Source organism: Emys orbicularis, chromosome 1 (genome assembly GCF_028017835.1).
Source record: "Emys orbicularis isolate rEmyOrb1 chromosome 1, rEmyOrb1.hap1, whole genome shotgun sequence".
NCBI lineage: Eukaryota > Metazoa > Chordata > Testudines > Emydidae > Emys > Emys orbicularis.
This window is the reverse complement of record NC_088683.1, coordinates 181,407,471-181,431,373: the sequence shown is the minus strand read 5'-3', so window position 1 is coordinate 181,431,373 and position 23,903 is coordinate 181,407,471. Positions and strand designations below refer to the sequence as shown.

At 41.6% G+C, this 23,903-nt stretch overlaps 1 protein-coding gene across 1 annotated transcript; it reads left to right on the top strand.

The window, feature by feature from the left end:
- Window positions 1-441: 441 nt before the first annotated feature.
- Window positions 442-22,025, top strand: CHMP2B (charged multivesicular body protein 2B). The gene is made up of 6 exons (XM_065402701.1): window positions 442-558; window positions 6,662-6,753; window positions 15,521-15,715; window positions 18,273-18,375; window positions 19,953-20,059; window positions 20,224-22,025. The coding sequence occupies exons 1-6, from the start codon at window positions 525-527 to the stop codon at window positions 20,335-20,337; spliced, it is 645 nt and encodes a 214-aa protein (XP_065258773.1). The 5' UTR covers window positions 442-524; the 3' UTR covers window positions 20,338-22,025.
- The last annotated feature ends 1,878 nt before the right edge of the window (window positions 22,026-23,903 follow it).

Genomic DNA, 23,903 nt, shown 5'->3' with positions numbered 1-23,903 from the left:
AGCAGCACCTGTCCTTTCCCCACATGCCCGGCTGCTGTTTTGCCCCCTATAACTGTCTGCTCTGCCCCAGCGGGTTTGCAGGTTCTCCTGTTGGCAAGAAGCTTTATCAGCACCAAAGTGTGTGTGCGGGGGGGTATAAACCATGGGAGGAGGCCTGGGGGGGTAATTGGGGGGAGGGCAGTCGGGAAAAGGAGTTAGGAAGGAGGGGCGGTAGGGCAATGGGGGAAGGAAAGGGAGCTGGGGCGAGGGGGAATGAGGACGCGGGAGCTGGGGGAGGCGATCGGGACCAGCAGCGGGAGGCGGGCGCTGGGCGCGCAGAGGAACCAGCGGCTGCTGCCGGGGCTCAGGGGCCGCTCCCCCGCCCGGCCTGGAGGCGGAGCCGGGCCCGGCGGGGCGGGTCTCTGCGTCGGGGCCGCGCCCGCCTCCCGGCGGTCACGGAGAAGCAGGAAGGACTCGCGGAGCCGGGTGCGGCGGGGGGCTCCGAGTCCGGCTGTCGCTGCCCGCGGCCTCTGCTCGCCGCCGCCATGGCCTCGCTCTTCAAGAAGAAGACGGTGGATGGTGAGCGGGAGCGGGGGGGTGTCCCTGGCCGTCCGTCGGTCGTCTCTCTCCGGGTCAGGGGCCTTGTTCCCGCGGGCCGCTTCCAGCGGAGCCTCCCTCCGCCCGCGGGCCCCTCCGTGTGTCTGTTCCCGCGGGGGGCTCGGTTGGGGGGGCCCTGAGCGCGATCCCCCCCCCCCCGCCACACACACACACACACACACACCCCGGCCGGCGGGCTGGGGCTGCCCCGGGCCGGGCTCACACGGACTCGGTCCCGGGTGTGTGTCTGAGCAGAACGGGGCTGGGCTGTGAGATCGGGGCTGGTCGGAAAATAAGGGAAAGGGAAAGGGAGGTGCAACTAGAGTGACTCGTCTATAACCGTGTGTGTGTGTGTGTGTCATCTATAAGTGTGTGTGTGTGAGAGGGAGACACACATACCCTCCCCACGTACTGGAAGCGTCAGGGACAGCTGATAAGTCAGTTACACGAGGAAGGAAGTCTGTAATAAAAGTGGAACTTTTTTTGCTCAGTACAGCTTGCGGAATATGTTTGCACGGTCTCTAAGAACATGGGGTGACTCTTAAGGGTGGTGCCTCGAGATAATACAGTTAGGTCGAACCTAAAGAGAACCGGGGGCGGTAGTGGTTGGTTGGTTGGTTTGTTTTTGTTTTGGGGACCAAATATATATTTTAGCTGTTCGAAGTGATACAAAAATATCTCTAACTTAAACAATCAGGAGAGCCATGGAAACAAGTTGCTCTGTTCTCTGAGAACACTTTTCTGTTTGTTTGGTGACGAGAAGAGCAGATAAACATTGGTACAGATTCAAAGAGACTGGTGTCTAGCTGTGAGCTCTTGGTGTTCTGTAATTATCAAATCACGGTTTACTATCTGTTGTTTGTATATATAGATTTAAAGTGTTAATCTTGCTATTTTGGGGGATAAGTTTTACCGACAAAGTATTAAATCCAATGCAGAAATAAGAACGTCCTTTTAAATACATTACAAAAGGGCAGCTTAATTCCCCTCATAAGAACATTTTCTTGCATCATCATACGTTCTCCAGTAGGCAGGTGGGCTTTATTGAAGGAGAGTTGCTTGTCAGTTATCAGCAAGAGTTTTGAAACTGATTATGCAATACATTCACCTAGCAAACCATGTGGAGTCTCACTCTAAAACAGGTCACAAAAAGTGATGCTTTGTGTATCAGCCAGTTGTATTTCATCAAGCAAAGATTAGTATTTTCCATTTCTTGTCTGGAAGAGATTTTGGGCGCACAGCAGGGAGGAGTGCAGAAGTGAGTTTTGCCACCTTTTTGTTTGCTTTGATCATGAGGGCCAGTTCAGTCCCCTTGGGACAGTTGCCAGCCTAGGGTTTCAGGAATGGAAAGTGCCTCAAACATGTCTATGGACTGACTGCACCATACATTGGGCATGAAGGTGATATGAGCAGGTGCTATAGAGTTGTCCCTTTATGCTACCTGGTGATCTCTATATGCAAGGATGGGGGAGTTTCCGCTGTTTAAAACCTTTTCGTCCCTTTTGTGCTTCTGGAGCTGGGCCAGGGATCTCACCCTTTGTTTTATTCCTCTGTGACAGTTTGCTGTTACAAGCTCTCATTTTCTATTGGATTCTTCTTCATTTGCAGAAACAAATGAAAGTGCCTCTAGTTACTGTTAGTGCTAGTTACTATCGGTTGTCTATTGCTATAGTTCTTTTAAAGTAGCTGAGAATCTCCTGTGGCAGAAGAAATATAAAGAAAATGAATCTGCTGACTTTTTCCCTGGCTTCTAACTTGTTTAAAATGCTAGTGCCTTTATTATATTTGGGTTCAGTTTCTACTCTGCAAGTTTTCTAACAAAAGGGAATATTGCCTGTAGAGTAAAACTGTCCAGGCTAATCTCATACATAAATATATTTGCATTACTATTTCTTCTCAGTGTTCTTAAACTCAACTATATATAGCATAGTTAAATTTTAAATCTCTTCACCTCCCTCCCCTCTCCCCCTCCCCCTGGCAAAGTCCTCTTTTTAAAGTCTTTTTGACAGAGCTCATGCTTGATGCTTGTCTCTTGAATTGCTTCCGTTGTTTCTCTGCTGGGCCAAAATACATTGTTTTTATTGGTCAGCCTTTATTTTAGTATATTGGCTGTCTACTCAATGTCCATTGAAAAGTGTTTCTTGAAAATGTTACTTGTGGGGTCTTGGGAGCAGTAACATGACTAAAATGGCCCCTTTCACTATCACGTTTCTTTTCAGATAATTACTTCTTAGGCTTAAAACAATTCTTGAGCAGGAGTTTTTTGTGCAGTGTGTGTTCCTCTTAAGATTCCATTAAAATATTTTGTTGGAGCCTATTACTGCTGAAATAATTTCAGACTTAGATGGCTTGCAGTGTCTTTGCACATCTGGGAAGGAAGAATATGAATTGCTATTCTTCTTTTTCCAGAAAGATTGATGTATGCTTTAAAATGAAGACTATGGCTGCAGTTTCTGCTTATTGTTCATCCTTTAGTCATCTGACAGTAATTGAGCCTGTCTAGATTGCATTTCACTTGTTACCCAAGTAAATGAGGAAAATAGCAGCATACTGAGACAAGTGTTAGTGTGCTTTTGTGGAATACAAAACCATGATGTAGATTTAATTATAGGAACATTATTTCCTGTTCAGACTGTTTTCAACATATTTTTTAAATAGAGGTTGCCCTGTCTTTACAATATAAACCTGAAAAGGGTTCCTGATTTCTCATCACAGCACAACTTTCAGTAACTTATTCATCTTTCTTTTTATGTTACATTTAAATGTTTGAGTATGGAACAACAAATTCTATGTTATTTATTATGGGGTTAAATCAGATGAAAAGTCATGTAAAGGGGCATTATTTCTGAATCTGTTTTTGAATCCAAACTTGTTTGCAAATCCAAACTTGTTTGCATGCCTTACAGTGCGAAAATCAGATAAGCATATAAATGTAATTCTTATAAAAATAGACTAGAAGAAGCCTTCTAACCACACCAAAAATCAGCTGCTATTGGTAATTACATCATTCTAGTAATACACTATAGTATGTGAGGTATGCAAATTCAACTCTTGTGAATCTTGGTTCATATTCAAGCACTTTTTTTCTCTGTTAGGAAACCTAATAGGATTAAACTCCAGTACTTGCTGACTTTTTTACTCTTTAGAATTCTGCAAAATTAGAGCAATATGGGAGGCTGCTTTCAGTATGCAGCCTATACCCAGGAGAGCTATTTGTCCCTCCAACAGCAGAAAGGGAGTTCTGCTTTAGGAATAAATCCCTCTGTACATTTTAATATTCACTCTAAGGCCTACGCAGCCTAACAAATGAAGACAAATCTTTAATGGAAGCTGAAATGACTGGTTCTATATCATAAATTGAAATTTGCTTTTAATATATACACTTTATCAAGTAAATTCCGTAAGGCTTCTATGTAAACAATAGAATGAAGAAACTGTTCTCTTGCACCTACTGAAAGCAATTTGCATTATCCTGTCAGGAAGATAGTTAAGGTACTGTCTCTGCCCTCAGATGTCATTTTCTGTTCTTTGCAGGGGCAGTATACAAATGTCATCAATAGAGCATTGTTCATGTTTGTTTTATAAATGTCTTATATTAAGTGTGATGTTTTGTTATAATGCTGACCTTCGATTTCTGTATGCACATGCTAAAATTTCATGATCTGGGCTTAGGGAGCTTGTACTGTATATGACAAAGTAATTCTGTGACTAATCACATTTTGATAATCTGTTGGCAAATGGAATCATAGGACCCAATCTAGTGAGGCACTCATTGTGGAGTGCCTGCAACACCTTACAGAATTGGGCTTTTAATGATGAGTGGGGAAGATTGACTTAAATATGCTATTTGTCTAATTTTGAATGTGTAAAAATAGGCTTTTGTTTTGTTGTGTATGGTACACCTCTACCCCAATATAACATGACCCAATATAACACGAATTCGGATATAACACGGTAAAGCAGCGCTCCGGGGGGGCGGGGCTGCGCACTGCTGCGCACTACGGCGGATCAAAGCAAGTTCGATATAACGTGGTTTCACCTATAATGCGGTAAGATTTTTTGGGTCCAGAGGACAGCGTTATATCGGGGTAGAGGTATACTTCACTACTGAAAGTGCCCATCCTTCTGGAAAGTGCTCGGGTACTGTGGTGAGAGGATGGTATAAAGATCTATATAACTATTCAATACTACATTGGCACACCTATTGTTGATTAGGGGTAAAACATTCTAGTTTTTGTGGTAGTTGATGTGACAAAAGGGGCTTTTGTGGATGGATGTTAGTTTCTGATATTCTAAGGACTTTGTTGACAGAGTATTGGAAAAGTAGTTTGTGTAGTTCAGTGCTAAATTTCTATACTTGCAGATATGAGGAGTGTTTACTAAATTTAACCTTTATCCCAAATTTCCTTATTTTTGTTTGTTAAAAAGTAACTCTATGATTGTAAAGATTCTTAAATTACTGATATGTACTCAAAATCAACTTCAATTTAAAGGTCGTCTAGTTTAAATACATTAAGAAAAAAAATCCTGACAAGGCAAGGGAAAGGAGCACTTCTCCATTTTCCTTTTGTGTTACATTTAGATATGCAGAAGGGGATCTTAGGTGAAGCCCTAATGCTGAGTGCCTGTTGAGTCAGTTGACCAGGTCCTAGAAGGACTGTATGTCTCCCAAGTGTAAGTGTCAGGGTAGTCAGAGAAACCTTAAGAGGTGCTTAGTGGGCTTTCTCAAACCTCAACTCCCATGGGTGCCAAAGTTGCAGACACACTCACCTGTTAAATTCCTTTAAACTTTACTTTACAGGAAAATTTAGCATTAAAGCGACTGTCTTGACAGTTCTGGAAATTGAATTCCTTTCTCCTCAAAACAGATACAGAATGTGTATCTGTGCACTCCACCACTGTACATCAATCTTCCTATGCCCAGATCCCCTCCTAAGGGGTGAGACTAGTAAGAGGTAATTCAGTGACCAATCATTCCCAGTCCATCCCCAGCTTCTCTAAGGCTGCTTAACAAAGGTGTGGATAGACATATCCAGAACTAGCTTCTGAATTGTGAGACCACTAACATTTCCCATAATGGATCAATGAACAGCTGGGAGCAAAGCTATATTTTTGGGCGTGCTCTTAAACATTGTTCCTTTCCTGGCTGTCCTAATGGCTGGGGAAAATTTTAGCTAAATTTTAAGTTAACCTTTGGTAAAGGATGTGCCTACCACTTAAAGTACTGCTATATATTTGTTTAGGTTGGATTACTACCTTATAGAATTGCTCCTCTCAAAGAGGGTGTCAGGAATGGATAAAAGACTTGACCAGTTTTCAACCAATTCTGTGTCACATCTCTTGTGGCTTGACTTTTAGTTGAATAAGTGCAGCTATGTTGCATATGGGGAAGGGCAGGATTTTGGGGTGGTCTCTATGCACCTCAGTGAGGAAGGAGGTAAGCAGGGCCAGTGGATTCACATCTATGGAAGCTGCCTTCATTTCTCCCTGCTCTATAGAGAAGGTGCAACAGGAACCAATACTATTGCTCTGTTGAAGCAGCTCTGGAGCAGCTCCATGGTTATTCGGGGGGAGGGAGGATTCCTTCCCCCAACCCTATCATCCCAGACCTCATGGACCTCTCCACTGAATAGTTTGGCTACAGTGGCTAAGATAAGGAGGACTTGGCTCATATGGCTGTGAAATAGGAGTTACAGAGATATGCTTTTCTGCATGGGGAAATTGTTCTTGACACTTCCTGCATGATTAAAAGAGACATGTTTATGGAATATAGGAGTCTATTGTGCCAAATGCTTCTCTCAGTTACACTGGTACAAACTCCATTGAAGCCACTTAGGTTTCACTGGTATAAAAGGAGAACTTGGCCTATAGTGTTGAAATTTAAGATAGTATTTCAGACATGTAAATTTATATTCTAACATCATTGCAGTAGGAGGCGCATGCTTTACTCTTATGATAAAAATCAAATTAATGAAGGGAACTGTTCTATCATCCAATAAATTGCAGATTTTCATTACACGTTTCAATACTGTTAAGCACTGGGTCTGAAGAATTATTTTACCAACTATAAATATTTCCTTTCCAGATGTAATAAAGGAACAGAATCGAGAGTTAAGAGGTACACAGAGGACTATAACCAGAGATCGAGCAGCCTTGGAGAGACAGGAAAAACAGCTGGTAAGTAGAACAGAGAATATTAATTTACCTTTTTAAAACACACAAGTAAGTGTTTGTTTGACATTTAAATAAATGACAAGAGAATGTCTCATACCTAAATGACAGTCTTCAAAGTCTTTCTAACTTTCCCCACTATCTACATTAGCTAGCTTTTAGTGTTTCACCATTATACTTTAGGAGAAAGTTTTTGAAATCAAAAACGGCTAACTTTAAAAAATTAAGGAAATTAGTTAGGGAAGTGGATTGGACTGAAGAACTTGTGGATCTAAAGGCGGAGGAGGCCTGGAATTATTTCAAGTCAAAGTTGCAGAAACTATCAGAAGCCTGCATCCCAAGAAAGGGGAAAAAATTCATAGGTAGGAGTTGTAGAACAAGCTGGATGAGCAAGCATCTCCGAGAGGTGATTAAGAAAAAGCAGAAAGCCTACAAGGAGTGGAAGATGGGAGGGATCAGCAAGGAAAACTACCTTATTGAGGTCAGAACATGTTGGGATAAAGTGAGAAAGGCCAAAAGCCATGTAGAGTTGGACCTTGCAAAGGGAATTAAAACCAAAGTAAAAGGTTGTATAGCCATATAAATAAGAAGAAAACAAAGACAGATGAAGCATGACTACTAAACACTGAGGATGGAGTGGAGGTTAAGGATAATCTAGGCATGGCCCAATATCTAAACAAATACTTTGCCACAGTCTTTAATGAGGAGCTTAAGGATAATGGCAGGATGACAAATGGGAATGAGGATATGGAGGTAGATATTACCACATCTGAGGTAGAAGCCAAACTCTAACAGCTTAATGGGACTAAATCGGGGGCCCAGATAATCTTCATCCAAGAATATTAAAGGAACTGGCACATGAAATTACAAGCCCATTAGCAAGAATTTTTAATGAATCTGTAAACTCAAGGGTTGTACTGTATGACTGGAGAATTGCTAACATAGTTCCTATTTTTAAGAAAGAAGAAAAAAAGTGATCCGGGTAACTACAGGCCTGTTAGTTTGACATCTGTAGTATGCAAGGTCTTGGAAAAAAATTTGAAGGAGAAAGTCGCTAAGGACAGAGGTCAGTGGTAATTGGGACAAAATACAACATGGTTTTACAAAAGGTAGATCGTGCCAACTCAACCTGATCTTCTTTGAGAAGGTAACAGATTTTTTAGACAAAGGAAATGCAGTGGATCTAATTTACCTCGATTTCAGTAAGGCATTTTATATGGTTCCACATGGGGAATTATTAGTTAAATTGGAAAAGATGGGGATCAATATGAAAATTAAAAGGTGGATAAGGAACTGGTTAAAGGGGAGACTACAATGGGCCATACTGAAAGGTGAACTGTCAAGCTGGACGGAGGTTATTAGTGGAGTTCCTCAGGGATCGGTTTTGGGACCAATCTTATTTAATCTTTTTATTACGAACCTTGGTACAAAAAGTGGGAGTGTGATAACACAAAGCTGGGAGGTATTGCCAATACAGAGAAGGACCGGGATATCATACAGGAAGATCTGGATGACCTCGTAAACTGGAGTAATAGTAATAGGATGAAATTTAATAGTGAAAAGTGCAAGGTCATGCATTTGGGGATTAATAAGATTTTTTTATAAACTGGGGACTCATCAGTTGGAAGTAACAGAGGAGGAGAAGGACCTTGGAGTACTGGTTGATCACAGGATGACAATGAGCCACCAATGTGATATGGCTGTGAAAAAAGCTAATGCGGTCTTGGGATGCATCAGGCGAGGTCTCACCAGTGCCTTGTATAACGGTACTAACACCTCCTTATCTCTACTGGAAATACTTCATCTGGAATACTGTGTGTAGTTCTGGTCTCCCATGTTTAAGAAAGATGAATTCAAACTGGAACAGGTACAGAGAAGGGCTACTAGGATGATCCAAGTGTAGCAAAGTGAAGACTCACTGGCGTGGAACCAGTGGACAACCTCCTGCTGGTCATCTTGGGAATTAGCTTTTTCCAGCCTTTGGAGCACCCTCTGCCAGCAGGTGTCTCGCCTGCCTCAGGCCCTGTGTCCCTCCTGGACCCTTTTCCTCAGGGTTCTACCCCAGCAATACCCCCACACTCTGGGTCTCCCCTCCAGGGGAACCCCCAACTCTCTACACCCACCTTGCCTCAGTGGCTACTGCCAGTCATCATCTAGCTCCCCGCTCACTGGGGCAGACTGCAGTCTGTAATGGCCACTCATCGTTGGCAAGGGGCTAGGACCAGCTGCCTCTGCCTATTCCCAGGCTGCACCTCTGTAGTCCCAGTACCTTCCTTAGGCCTGCAGCCTGGGGAGTTGCCAGGTTGGAGCTCCCCAGCTCCTTTGCTCTATTTCCCAGCACTGCTCCAGTTCAGGTACCTTCCTTTCAGGTAGCTAGTCCTTCTCCTTCCAGGACTGGAGAGAGACTCCTCCAGCTCCTGGCCCCCAACCCTCTTATCAGGGCCAGCTGGGCCCTGATTGAGCTGGCCACAGCTGTGGCTGCTTTCCCAATCAGTCTAGCTTGCCTGCTTTTAACCCCTGTTCTCCAGGAGTGGGGCAATTGCCCCACTACACCAAGGAATGGAAAACCTGCCTTATGAAAGGAGACTCAAAGAGCTTGGCTTATTTAGCTTAACCAAAAGAAGGCTATGGGGAGATATGATTGCTCTCTATAAATATATCAGAGGGCTAAATACTAGGGAGGGAGAGGAATTATTTAAGCTCAGTACCAATGTGGACACAAGAACAAATGGATATAAACTGGCCATCAGGAAGTTTAGACTTGAAATTAGACAAAGGTTTCTAACCATCAGAGGAGTGAAGTTCTGGAACAGCCTTCCAAGGGGAGCAGTGGGGGAAAAAGACATATCGGGCTTCAAGACTAAGCTTGATAAGTTTATGGAGGGGATGGTATGATAGGATAGCCTAATTTTGGCAATTAATTGATCTTTGGCTATTAGCGGTAAATATGCCCAATGGCCTGTGATGAGATGTTAGATGGTGTGGGATCTCAGTTACTACAGAGAATTCTTTCCTGGGTGTCTGGCTGGTGAGTCTTGCCCACATGCTCAGGGTTTAGTTGATCGCCATATTTGGGGTCGGGAAGAAATTTTCCTCCAGGGCACATTGGCAGAAGCCCTGGGGGTTTTTCGCCTTCCTCTGCAGCGTGGGGTACGGGTCACTTACTGGAGGATTCTCTGCACCTTGAAGTCTTTAAACCATGATTTGAGGACTTCAATAGCTTAGACATAGGTTAGGGGTTTATTACAGGAGTGGGTGGGTGCAGGAGGTCAGACTAGACTATCATAATGGTCCCTTCTGACCTTAAAGTCTAAAGTCTAAGGCCTTGTCTACACTGCCACTTTACAGCGCTGCAACTTTCTCGCTCAGGGGTGTGAAAAAACACACCCCTGAGCGCTGCAAGTTTCAGCGCTGTAAAGTAGCAGTGCAGACAATGCACCCGCGCTGGGAGCCCAGCCCTGGTAACTACTCCCTTCGTGGGGGTGGGTCTCCCAGCGCTGGTGCCACGACTACACAGCCAAGTTTAAAGCACTGCTGCGGCAGCGCTTTAATGTTGCTAGTGAAGACATACTCTTAGTCTTCCTGACTCTCTAATAAATGCAGAGTCAGAAGCTGTGCTGTTTTTCATTATATAACCTGATTCTTTTTTGTCCAGTAGCGTTGGTAAATTTGGGCCAATGTTTCATAACCTGTTTTAAAATATTAAAACATCAATTGCCCTATGGATGAATTTGTCTTGCAGAGTTCTTTGGCAGCAAGTGAATATACTGTTGACTCAGTAGCCCAGTATTAGTGCTTTGCATTACAATGTGAGTTGTTGGGAATTCTATCCCAGACATGACTCTTCCATTATAGATAGCGAGGCCCATGAGCTTTGGAGGCAATGCTCTCAGTTCTTAAGTTAGAAAGCAGTCAGAAGCATGACTGTAAGTCATTGAAGCTCATTTAAATGAACATCAGTGGTGAGGGTTTGAGGGGGAATATTAGGGCTTATCTTCAGTAGGACATTTCATCATCCCAAAACACAACATGACTTAACAACAACTGTAGACAAAGACAAGTCTAACATTGTCACCTGGATGTAGTTATTCCTATGGTCTTCGTAGAATTTCCCTACAACCAGCTGACTTTATTAAACATAACTGTGATAACTCACTCATTGAATGCTTGATTGTGAGAACATGTCCTTTAGTTTTATGTCCCCTCATACCTATACTGGTGGAGATATATGTCAAATTACATCCCTTGATAGATGACACACAAACTGTGTGGAAAAACTCAGTAACAGTCCATTCCCTGGTTTAGTGGTTAATAAGACATTGCCTCGTATGGTGGCAGGTCTTGTGAATATCAGTTTGGGCATGAGAAAAATTAGAGCGCCTCAAAGATGACTATTCTTGGAAATTTTATCCTTTGCTAGGGATTTAAGATATGTCTGATAGATTGTAGGTGGTTAAGCTACCGTTATTTCTTTTAGTGCCTTGATTTCCGTAAAGAAATTCACCTTGAAGCTTTGAATGCACTCGTGTCAGTAACTTGCTCCAGAAATATATTATTGTGTATTTTTTTCCTCTTGTGAAGGAAGAGGTGAAGAGAACAAGTCATTGAAAGACTCAATCTTCTATTGTTACCCTTGCTGCTCAGACTCTAAGGAATCTGAATTTTCAAAGCCTGGTACGCTTGTCATTTGAAAAGAGCAGGAAATTGTCAATGAATCAGAACATTGTCCTGTAACAATGGTCTTTTGCTGCTACTTAAAAAGAGAGGCAAAGCAAATATTTTTTTTAAAGTAGGTGTTGCTCTGTGATAGAATTGTTACAATTATTTACTATTTTTATATTTATGTCTTTACTTGGACAATGTGGACTGTTTTGATGTCTGATCAGTATTGTATCCTGCTTACTATACTGTTGACTTGCTGAATTTTGAGTAGTAGTAACATGTGACTGGCTGTAATCAGCTGGCTTAAAATTTCTTCATAAATACAAGAACTGTGTATTAATCTTTTACTTTCAGAATTAGTGTTAATTATGAATACATCAGCCATATAGCAACTTGATTCCCTGGCACAGATTCAGTTTATAATTAATAGTTTAGTAATACTTGGCATTTACAGTATATAATGTTTCATCTTGAAAGTGTGCTTTTCATATCATAATGAGATATATGGACTACAAGAACTACTGTATTAAACTGGGAAAACTAGCGCTTCCTAACATTTGCTATTATCATACTTGGAAATCTGTGTCCAAAATATGCATTCCCATGTCACTCTTATCTTAAACACCTAATATTGGTGCTGTATTTCAAAAGCATGATAGTTTCAGACACATTTTGAGCACCCTGTAAAGTGCCCTCATCTCTTATATATAGGCTACAAAAACAGGATTACCATTCCATTTCATGCCCACAATACTTTTCTAATGATCTCATGTATGTCACTTGCACACCTATATTGTTTCTGATAAAATTGCATCTCTTACCAAATCTCTCATGAAATTTAGTTTTGTCAAAAGAAAAAAAAAAGGGGGGGGGATGTATGAAGTAATTTCTGCCAACCTAATGTACCAGTCTCAAAATATTATCTTCCTACAATAGTTCAGTATTTATAGTTATTTCTTACACATGAGGTATCTCCTATGGTCGCAGGATGTTGTCTCTACCCTAGTGGTAAAACCAAAGCAATTAGTCAGTTAACATTTGCTTTTGGAACATCTTCGGCAGCTTTGTATCTCTCTTGCTGTTGGTTCCTCAGTGTCTATATGCTGTAGTCTGGTGGCCACTATTTACTATCACAGAGCAATTGGCTATGCTTCATAGCAGCCTCCTAGACACCTGTTACATTCAGGGGAGGGTAAAGCACCTCTCTTTTTCTGGCAGGTGCTTTCCCACCAACAGCTGTCGTGCTGTTATTGCACATAGTTTTACTTATTGCTTATTCCCCGAGAAAAGGTTGTGTCACAGTTGTGACACATGAATTGTATATGTTCAGTCAGTAACATTATGGCAAATTAGAGATGAGCCCTGTTTTTTTCTCTTCAATAAAATGCTTGGTATGATGATTTTATATAGTGATCAAATTGATCATCATGTTCTTTGAAGAGCTCTTAAGTCAGGGGTGCAAAACTTTCCTTGCCTCCATTAGATTAATTAGGCCTGGTCCACACTAACCCCCCACTTCGGACTAAGGTACGCAAATTCAGCTACGTTAATAACGTAGCTGAATTCGAAGTACCTTAGTCCGAACTTACCGCGGGTCCAGACGCGGCAGGCAGGCTCCCCCGTCGATGCCGCGTACTCCTCTCGCCGAGCTGGAGTACCGGCGTCGACGGCGAGCACTTCCGGGATCGATTTATCGCGTCTAGACAAGACGCAATAAATCGATCCCAGAAGATCGATTGCCTGTCGCCGAACCAGGAAGTAAGTGTAGACGTACCCTTAGTCTTGTATTCCCTCCCCATATTGGTTATTGAGTTATCTGGGCATAGGCTTTGCCTAAACTAGGATTTAGGGTGTGATGTTAGTTTGTGGCACTGTAGACAAGGCACACTGCATTTATTATGTGCTAAGATGATTGAGTTAAATCCTGAGGGGTGAGGGAAAGCTTGGACTTCAACTGTTTCACAGGTTACTTCATGCAATCTGCCTTCCAAGAAAATAAAACTCCATAATCTTTAAGGAGAGGTGCTAAAGGGTAACGTTTTTCTGGGACCTACAACCTGTCCAAGTATGCTCTGTTGCTTATGTGGCCACTAGGTTGCAGCAGGTGAATGCAAGAGGAGGATCTAAGGGTATGTCTACACTGAAATTAAACACGTGCAGCTGACCTGTGTCAGCTGGCTCAGGCTCAGAATACAGGGCTGTTTGATTGCGGTGTAGATGTTGGGGCTCAGGCTGGAGCCTGGGCTCTGGGATCCTCTCCCCTTGCAGGGTCCCAGAGCTCTGGCTCCAGCTTGAACATCTACGGTAACTCCTCACTGAACATTGTAGTTATGTTCCTGAAAAATGCAACTTTAAGTGAAACGATGTTAAGCGAATCCAATTTCCCCATAAGAATGAATGTAAATGGGGGGGTTAGGTTCCAGGGTAATTTTTTTTTTGCCATACAGTACAGTACTATAGTTGGGAGGTGCCCCCACCTTACCCCACACAGGCACAGCCCACTGGCACTGGAGACAATGAGGCAGGCAAGGAGGCTGAAGGTGCTGTAGGCTAGGAGAAGCACGTTGCGCAGCAGCAGTGGCAGCTTCCCCTACTCTGCAAGCACCAGGGGCGGGGAGCTCAACCCTCGGCCCACCCACACCACCCCTTCCCCCAAGCCTCCACCCTTAACCCGCCTCTTCTCCCCCCTCCTCCCCCTTTACTCCACATGCCGCATCCTTGCTCCTCCCCCCTCCCTCCCCTGCCTCCTGCCTGTGGCATTCAGGAGGGAGGGGAACATAGGTGCCGACTCCATGGGTGCTCCGGGGCTGGAGCACCCACGGAAAAAAATCAGCGGGTGCTCAGCATCCACCAGCAGCTCCCCGCCCCGCCTCCCCCACTCCAGCTTACCTCCTCCGTGAGTGCGCCGCCGCGTGCTGCTTCTCCCCCCTCCCTCCCAGTGCTTGCACCGCGAAACAGCTGATTTGCAGGGCAGGGCGGGAGGAGGGGGAACGCGGTGCGCTGGGGGAAGAGGCGGGGATGGGATTTGGGGAAGGGAGGGGGCGGGGTTAGGGCAGGGACCTCGGGGGGGGGGGGGGCACCCACCGGCGCCGGAGAAAGTTGGCGCCTATGGAGGGGAAGCCTGCGCACTGAGTCCTCGCTCCTCCCCCCTCCCTCCTGAACGTCGCAAGCCAGCTGAGAGCAGGAGGCGGGGGGGAGAAGGGGGAAGGCGCTGATCCGTGGGGTCTGCCGGTGGGCAGAAGGCATTGGGGGGGGCGTAGGGGAGCTGATGGGGGGGCTGCCAGCAGTTCACAAAGCAGGCAGCCAAACGATGTTATAGCGAAGCATTGCACAACTTTAAATGGAGCATGTTCTGTAATTGAGCAGGGATGGAAGATCGAAACAACGTTAAGCGAGAGGACGTTAAGTGGGGAGTTACTGTACAATGCAGTTAAACAGCTCCATAGTCCAAGTCAGCTAACACGGGCCAGCCTCATGTGTTTAGATGCAGTGGAGGCATACCTTTAGACTCTCCCACTCCCAGCATCCCAGAGCCCAGGCTCCAGCCCAAGCCTGCAGTTCTACACAACAATGAAACAGCTCCACAGCCTGAGCTCTGTGAGCCCAAGTTGGCTTCATGGGCCAGCCGTGGGTTCCTCTTTGCTGTGTAGATATACCCTAAAAGACCAAGGAGGAGATGAGTTGGCAGTGGCACTGGTCACGGTTAGTTCTTAACATGTATATTTATCAGCCTGTAAACTAAAGGATCTCTCATAAAAGTACACTTTAACTCTCTGTATATGACACCATGTAAGAATGCACAAGTAATATCTACCTCTATGTAAAAAATGGTATGTCAGAGAAGTGCACATTCTCACAGTATAACGTGAGTTATTCTTTTAGTGATAGAGTATTGTCATCTATTAACTTTTTTTCTTACTATAGACTTCTGCTAGAAAGGGAGATAGTCTTGCATCATTTGTCAATTCCTTCATTCTCAAAGAAGAGGTTTGTGAACGTGTGGTTAATTTATCCAATCTAGCATTTATTAAAAAGTGTTTAGTTGTATAACTTTACAGAATTCTTGTTCACTTAATGTGAATCTAAAAACTACTTTCCTTTCTAAAAATAGGAACTGGAAATAAAGAAAATGGCAAAGACTGGTAACAAAGAAGCCTGCAAGGTTCTAGCAAAACAGCTGGTGCAACTGCGAAAACAGAAAACTCGAACCTATGCTGTTAGTTCAAAAGTCACCTCCATGTCAACTCAAACGAAAGTGATGAATTCCCAGATGAAGATGGCAGGAGCTATGTCAACCACAGCAAAAGTGAGCAGTTAAATGTAATTCATGTTCATGGACACTTTCGTACTGAAACTCAAATACAATAGGTAGCTTGCAAAAGTCTTGACAAGTTCAATGTTACCTTGTAAAAATTAGCTGGAGATAAATGTATTGTGTAATACTACATTTAGCAGTGAGATGTTTACAGGGCAAATATTAATTCTTGTTTTGAAAAACACTAAATTAGCCATTCATATCTTGCTGGTCAATATCTGCTATTTAAACTAGCAGGCTCTCACACAGTTGACTTATAATATCTTTGTCATAGCCCAGAAAGCTGTTCAGTGTTAGTGTCTGGGTAATAATTAAAATGGATCCAGTAAGTCTTGATAAAGAGGGTAATTACAGTAGACTAACAAACAAATAGCTTTTCATTATGCAATGTCTCGCCTGTAAATTTTGTCTGTCATGTAACTGCTTCTAGTGGATAAAGCCAAAGTAGGGTAGACTGATTCTAGAAATCAAGGCAGTATGTCACCCAGGTTTATGACTTGTGTGAAAATGAGGCATTACTTTCTGGCTGACACTTCTAAATGGCTTAGTGATCTAGAATTCTCCTTCATCTTCACCCTCTGCACACCAAGGAAATTGTGTTAAATTGTTTTGCTTCTTGTCTCATAAAACTAATGCACTGTAATTTGATTTGATGCAGGAAGTAGCTGCTAGGAAGACTTTGCTCTTAAAGGGCCACTATGAACAATGTTTTTTTTATAAAAAATAAAGTTTAAAAAAAACAACAGTTCAACCATCTAAAGCTGTGGCTGTGCAGTAGGCCTTTTTTCCTCCAAGAGATGGTACAGCTGACTCCTTGATCAAGTTAAACAAGACAGTTTATGCTAGCATGCACCTTCTTTCTCTCCTGTGCCCTCCTTGCCCATCATTCATACAACAGCTTCACATATGTGAGGAAGTTAATCTTGCTTTTTAGAACTATCACATCTCTCTCTAGCTGAGTGTTGTTCTCTCTGGGCTGTTATCCTTGGAATGTTTTGGATTAAACTTCTTAAAGCAAACATAGTGGTATAATCACAGTGGTGGAACAAAATCAGTAGAAATGTCAATAAATACAGATCTTAACAGATTTGAAAAAAAAATGAAGCAGGTTCGTCAGTGGGCTATGAAACATTATGGGTATTGAAGGAGAATTAACCATTAGATGGCTAAAATAACTTAACTTTTTCAGTTAATGCAGTAAAAAATACAGAACTAAAAACACTGACTTAATTTTGGAGCCATAGTGTTCTCTAACCCATACCAAGATCTACAGGCATACAACATTCCATTAAAATCGTATGCAACTCACTGTCTAGCTGCCTCAACAAATGAGATGAGTAAGCAATTTCTAATATCTTGTCCATAAATTTATCTGTAAATAGGACACTGGATTTTACTGTCTATAAAACTAAAGCACACCCTTCTCCGATTGGAGAATATTTTCCCCTCAGAAAAAATGTATCTATATCCACTGTCAACCCTTGAATTGGAAAAGGAGAACAAAAAGCTTTGTTTTCTCAAGTTAAACAAAATTAGAAATGAAGGCAGACACGTTTCCCTTAAAGACTTCAGTTTAAAGTTTCTAACATATCACTGATATCAATTATTAATGTATCCTTTTTAACTAGTTTTCCATCTGTTCCTAAAGTGTATGTAGCACTTCCTACGAAGAGGCTACTTCCTTTATTTTTTGCACATACAGGGTATCACAATTTAGTGTTTGACATGGAAGCTGCTTTGTGGTGACAAAATACCATAGCTTTATATTAATGAATCAAAAAGGAAGTAGTATTGGAAGAAGTGGGTTGTAGCCCACGAAAGCTTATGCTCTAATAAATTTGTTAGTCTCTAAGGTGCCACAAGTACTCCTGTTCTTTTTGCGGATACAGACTAACATGGCTGCTACTCTGAAACCTATTGGATGAATGTGTTTTTTACACACCTGTGGTAATCAGTGCCATGGAGTTTGGTAAAATATTATGTTGTGTAAGGTTTAGTAGTGTGTGGCAGAGGTTTTCTAAGTGATACCAAGTGTTCAACCTGTACTATTAACCTTTGAACACCCTGGCATTTGCCATTAGGAGAAACTTCATACTTGCTACTACATTATCCTATATGGAGAAACATCATAATGACTTCATGCCCTCTTCCTAGTGGTGGTTGATGAGTGTTCTTAACTTGCTTTAAACATTATTGCCATTTCCATCTGTCTGATAACAATTAGTTGCCTAATTATGGAACTTTTCTCCTCCTCCCCTATGCTCGTCCTGCAAGCCAGAAAAGTGACCTTAAATTAAGAAAAAAGTCTAGCTTGTTGTTTATACTGCACTAGTCACAGTAGTAGATTTTATTAATTACTAGACAAGGGACCAATTGAGGATTCCATATGCACCCAAAGCTCTCACTAAAGTGGGAGTCTAGATGTGCAAAGCATGCAGAACCTGGCCCCAGATTTGTTAGACTAGAAATCACTTAACTTTGCCTAGCATGGTCTGTGTACTGCACAAATTTGTGCAATTTTATTATTAATATTCTCTAATATTGTTAGACAATGCAATCTGTTAACAAGAAGATGGACCCTCAAAAGACATTACAAACTATGCAGAATTTCCAGAAGGAAAACATGAAGATGGAAATGACTGAGGAAATGAGTAAGTTATGCGTTCTAGTAAATAATTTCAGCAAGCATTGACACTATCAGACAACTAAACCGGGTAGGCACACCTTAATCACACTTCTGCGTATTACTAACAACACATGAGCTTACTATCAGTAAGCAATGATTAAAGGGAAAAATATTTCACTTTCTGCATGGTTACTTTGGGTATTTGACAGTACTGTGTGTATAGTTGTATGAAAGACCTGTAAAAATGAGAACAGAAAAATTGAAAGAGGCACTGAGAGAGAGAGTTGTAGAACTAGTGTAATACCTAATACTACTACTACTTGAATTGACTAAACCGGGGGAATATCCTTTTAACCTAACAATTAGAAATTCAGATCCTGGGGAATAACTAGAGATGGCATACTGTTTTTCACGGATAGTAGAAACTTCACGTCAGCAAGTGCCATGGGGAGTTTCTGCTCTTGTGCAAGGAAAGAGAAGCAATAGCACAAGCTCTTCTGCTTTTTGAGAAGGGACAAAAGACTAGAGTGCAACAGAAATATGTAGTTAACAAATATATTTGCTCTTGTTTACAAAGATGATGATGTACTGGGTATGGGAATTCTAGAAATGAAGAAGAATTTAGTGTTGGCATACAGCTAAGCAACTCCGCTGTCTAGTCTGGAGTTATGACTGAGCTTTAGGATTAAATTTTAAAGTTTTGGGCTTGCCTGTAGATGTTTGTGTGTACACTGATCTGTAAATGAGAATAGTTGAAGGCCTCTCACTTGTAGCAGTCAGGGTTATGTAGAACTTGTAAAGTGTTTTGGGTGGAAGGGCAGGAGTCCTTAGAACTGTCCTTCCAGCAACTGACTTCTACATATAAAACAATAATGGACAAAATAGTGGTACAAAGCAGTCAAGCACAGCCTGGAACCCCATCCACCCACTGACACTGGGTACAAGGAGCCACCCTTTTCTCTGTATTACCACAATGGCTTATTAACTTGTTTGTAATTGTAAGTGTCAGTGATGCCACACTAGTCTTGCTACTGGCTACTGTTAACACAGAATTCTTCTCATCCTAAAATCTGCCACCGCTTTGCCTCTGCTGGGGGAAATGTGCAGAATTTTAAAAATTACACTATGGTGCTAGGCATCGATGCACCAACTCCTTAGTTGGATTTCTGCAATTTTGGGGAGCGGGGAGAGAAACGAGGTCTTTCAGGGGGATGTGGAGAGTTTTTTTTAATTGGTTTGCTTTTTAAATCTAAAAATTCTGAAACTAAATGCTTTCTGAAAAATAGTGAAATCAAACCTCTGTGTAAAGTGCTGGCACATTAATGCCTAGTGCAATTGTTAGCACTACTTCAGGGGCAAGATTTTAAAGTGCAGACGTAGGCAGAGCACTCCTGGGTTGCCAGCATGTGGTGCTAGATGATGCAGTGCTGTTCTGCAAATGCACACAGTGTACATTCCTTTCTCTTGCCGTCTCACTTAGTGATACTACTGCTGCATGCTAGGATTGTAGAAGAACAGTGGTTTTTAGTTATTCTCCCACTTATTCTGTGAACACTAATCTTTCTGTACTAATGCAGCTCTGGTTTTTATTTTCCTTCCTAGTTAATGATACCTTGGATGATATCTTTGAGGGCTCTGATGAAGAAGAAGAAAGCCAGGATATCGTGAACCAAGTGCTTGATGAAATTGGAATTGAAATCTCAGGAAAGGTATGGAGAAACGTTCTTTAGGGTAGGGTCAAAAACCTTCCTTTATTTTTATTTTTTTAAATATGTCATCCTAACAGCTTTCATTTTGTAGTTCTGTGCTAGAAGTCAAATTGTCACAGTGCGTATTGTTTTTACTAAGTGAAGTTTGTGTGTTTCTTTAATAGATGGCCAAAGCACCATCTGCTGCCAGAGGCTTACCATCTGCATCAGCATCAAAAACTACCACCATTTCAGATGAAGAGATTGAACGGCAGCTCAAAGCTTTGGGAGTAGATTAGTCTGATGACAATATACAGCCTGCCTTCTAACAATTATTCAACTACAGACAGATGTAAAATGTGCACATTTTCAATACAACTAATGTACTTTGGTTTAAAAGGAGAACTGAAGGCTTCAGAAATAAGCTGATTCACACCAAAAAAGGCTTATTTCTTGCCAGAGAACCATTATCAGTGGCACTGAATTCCTAAAATTGTTTGAAAAACTGCTTTATCAGATGACATGAATAGATAACTTGCATGTGGGATTCTTTTGAACACCAGATTGCGATCTAGGGTAAAGGGTACATCCATTTACACCAGGTCTGAATTTGGGTTGTGTTGCATTCAAGATTTATCCCCACAACTTAGTTGCTTGAGCAGCACTGGCTTTTTTTTAATTTACAAAATGTCGGCTGGCAAGCAGACTTGGAACAATAACAATTATAACACAAGATCTTCATCTGTTTAGCTTTTTTGAAATTGTCATCCTATGATTGTTGACATTATTTCTCTGGATAATATTTGGAGTGTTTATAAAATCACTACACATGGAAAGTTCTTAGAATATTTTATGATCTTGTCTTTACAATTGCTTTCAGTTTGGAAAGGGATAACCTTTTTCTTTTGGTGAGAGAGAACCTTGACACTAGTAAGTGTAGGCAATTATAGCTTTGTTTTTCCGGTGTCTTTAGTAAAATTGAGTTGATTCATTCTTAGATAATTGTACTACTTACTGAAGGGTATGGGTGCAATCCAGCTCTTATTGATTTCAGTGGAAGAGGCTTGAACTAAATATTTTTAGTGAATATTTTGCATGAAAGGCACTGAATAAACTGTATTGTACTGTAACATAGCTAACTTCAACAGAATTGTTGTGCCTTTGTGTATATAAAACCTTGCTTATACCCTCCTGATTTTTCAAAATTGTATTAATCGTTAAAGGGTGAAGTAACTACTGTTAAGGCAGTTATTGCCAGGTACAAAATATTCTGAAAAGTCCCATCTACACTTGATAGCAGTCCATGCTGAAGCTCATATATAAAGTACTTCAGCACTTGGAAAAGGAATCTTGCCTGAAATTTCATGTGTATATATTTTACAGTACTTATCCCCTAATAACAACTATTTAAAGATACAGTATTATTTACAAAGGTACATGTGATTGCATATTGGCAGGTGAAATCTAAATCTTATCAGAATGACTTGGCTGCCTTATGCCTATGATTACTCCTTTTAGGTTAAAAAAAATGCTGGGTATTACATTGTACAATAGAAGGTATGGTTAGACAAGTGATTTGGATAACAGTATAATAGGAACAGGCTCAGATTCTAAGGTTTTCCACAGTCTCTGATCTGTATCATCATCAGGTCCATAGAATAGCAGTGGCTTTAAGGGGAAGCCATTTAATGAAAGAGTGCTTAGTCTCTAAGTGGGGAAGCAAGTCCTGAGTGGGATTGCTATTGTCACATCTGCCAATGCAGGACTGAGCAGGGAAATAAGTTATAATCATCAGTTTGTGAGCCCAGGTCTAGGTTTTGGTGTAGAAATACAGAATGCTGTTTTCAATAGAAAACATGGGGCCAAACCATGCATTTGGAATGTGCAAGTGTACATAATACACATATACACTCCTGACACTTGGGGTGAATTTTCTTTTACAATTTATTTTGTAAAAATCTAATAAAAGCTTTTATTCCCACAATGGCTGTCCTGATGGTGGGGTCTTGCATGTAAGTTATCTAATAATGGACTTCATAATCTTTTGTGATGTTATCACTTAGTAGAGATATTAGTTGTGAATTCCATCAGTTTTTTTATTTTTATTTTTTTTTAATTTGATTGTTACTGTTGCTGGTGGGGGTGGGGAGGCTTCTGCACACACTGAACCTTAGCACTAGCTTGACCAGATATCCTTTTTTTATAGGGACAGTCCTGGTTTTTGGGACTTTCTTATATAGGCGCCTATAACCCCTCCACTCCCGTCCCGTTTTTTCACAGTTGCTATCTGGTCACCCTAGTTGGGCTAAAAAAAAAAAGTAGCTGAAAACTGCTGACCCTACTCTAGTCCCACTCCCCTCTTCACTGTTTCACCTTCCCCCTCCCACAACCCAGCCCTGCCCAATTTATTTTTGCTGCAATCAGAGCAAAGATTATGGCTGTAAGTATTAGAAACTGTGCATTTAAATACAATTGAAACAGCAGTGAAAATGGTCATTTGGCAAAGCAAAAACCAGTATTCCTTGCTTTGGGCTTGATATTGCTATGTGCCCCATATTTCATCAACCATTTGTCTACAATGCTCCTTCACTGTTTAAAACAATCTCTCAAATTGTTTAATTCAAAGCTCAGTTGCTTTTATCATTAGTCAGACAAAGTGGGTGAGGTAATATCTTTTATTGGTAGTGGCACCCTATTACAGCTTAGTGGAGAACTTCTGTCCCACCACAAAGTTTAATATAAACTGTTAAAAGGCATCACCTTAGCCTTACGAAGGGAAATATTAGGAGCCAAGAATACGTATGACCTGTAAGGGGGGGAGGGAAGGGTAAGATACAGCCTGCATAAGTCAAATGCATATGGCTACCTTAAGACTGCAGCTACTTGTCCCCCAGGTTTAAAGGATCAGGTATCAGAAGAGCATTCTCAGAAGGATGCCTGGAAGAGGGTGAAACCAGACGAGTGATCAGTAGCTTCTAGAGATCGGGTTGAACTCCCCACCTTCCTGAGGGTCAGGGATCTAGGTGTAGGACATCTTAAGGCTGTCAATCTGGTGGTCTGAAGTGTGCCCTATTGTGTTAATGTTTCTGTAACCCAGATGTTTTTGGACAAGCTGCTTGCTGTAGTTAACCGTTCACTATTCCGTTATGTGAAAATGGCACAGTGCCTGGTTTCATTTGTTTTGCCATGCTTTTGAAAGTGTCCTTTACCCATAATCACTCTTGGAGGACAAGAGCATCGGGGTAATGACTGCTGATGCATTTACTGTAGCATACAAAAAAGATTAGCTGCTCCACTCTGCCACCTAAAGTAAAATCAAAATACTATCACAACCAAACAAATGTGGACCGTTACATTTGGTATTACAGGTTATTTGAACAATGCTTTATTTTTGGCAAAGAGTAGGGTTACAGTTTTTCATAATAACCCTTTTTAAACAGGCAAATAATTTAGAAAATAAATAAAATCTAAAACTATACCATATTGCAAGTTTGACTACATATGCATAATACACCACAAGAAACTTCAAACAAAGAAACAAAAAGTAACCAAGGAATAAAATTACAAGTCATCACCTTCATTTCTCTACTCTTTCCAATGTTTTGCTTACAAAGTGCAGTTCTGTCAGTACAGCACCTGTGGTTGGTGGTGAAGGCTGAGGCTTAATCCCAGAAAGTGCACTCTTGCTTTGTAAAGTAGTGACTGATCTGTGTTTGTGTTGTGACAGTCTGGGGGTTAGAATAGTTCAAATCCTGTATAAAATATGCATTAGCAAGGGAGAGAGGGATATTCTCCCCCCGCCCCCCTTAGTTTTAATTTAGAATTCTCTCCTAAGGAGAAAAATAAAAGCAATAATGCAGTTCAT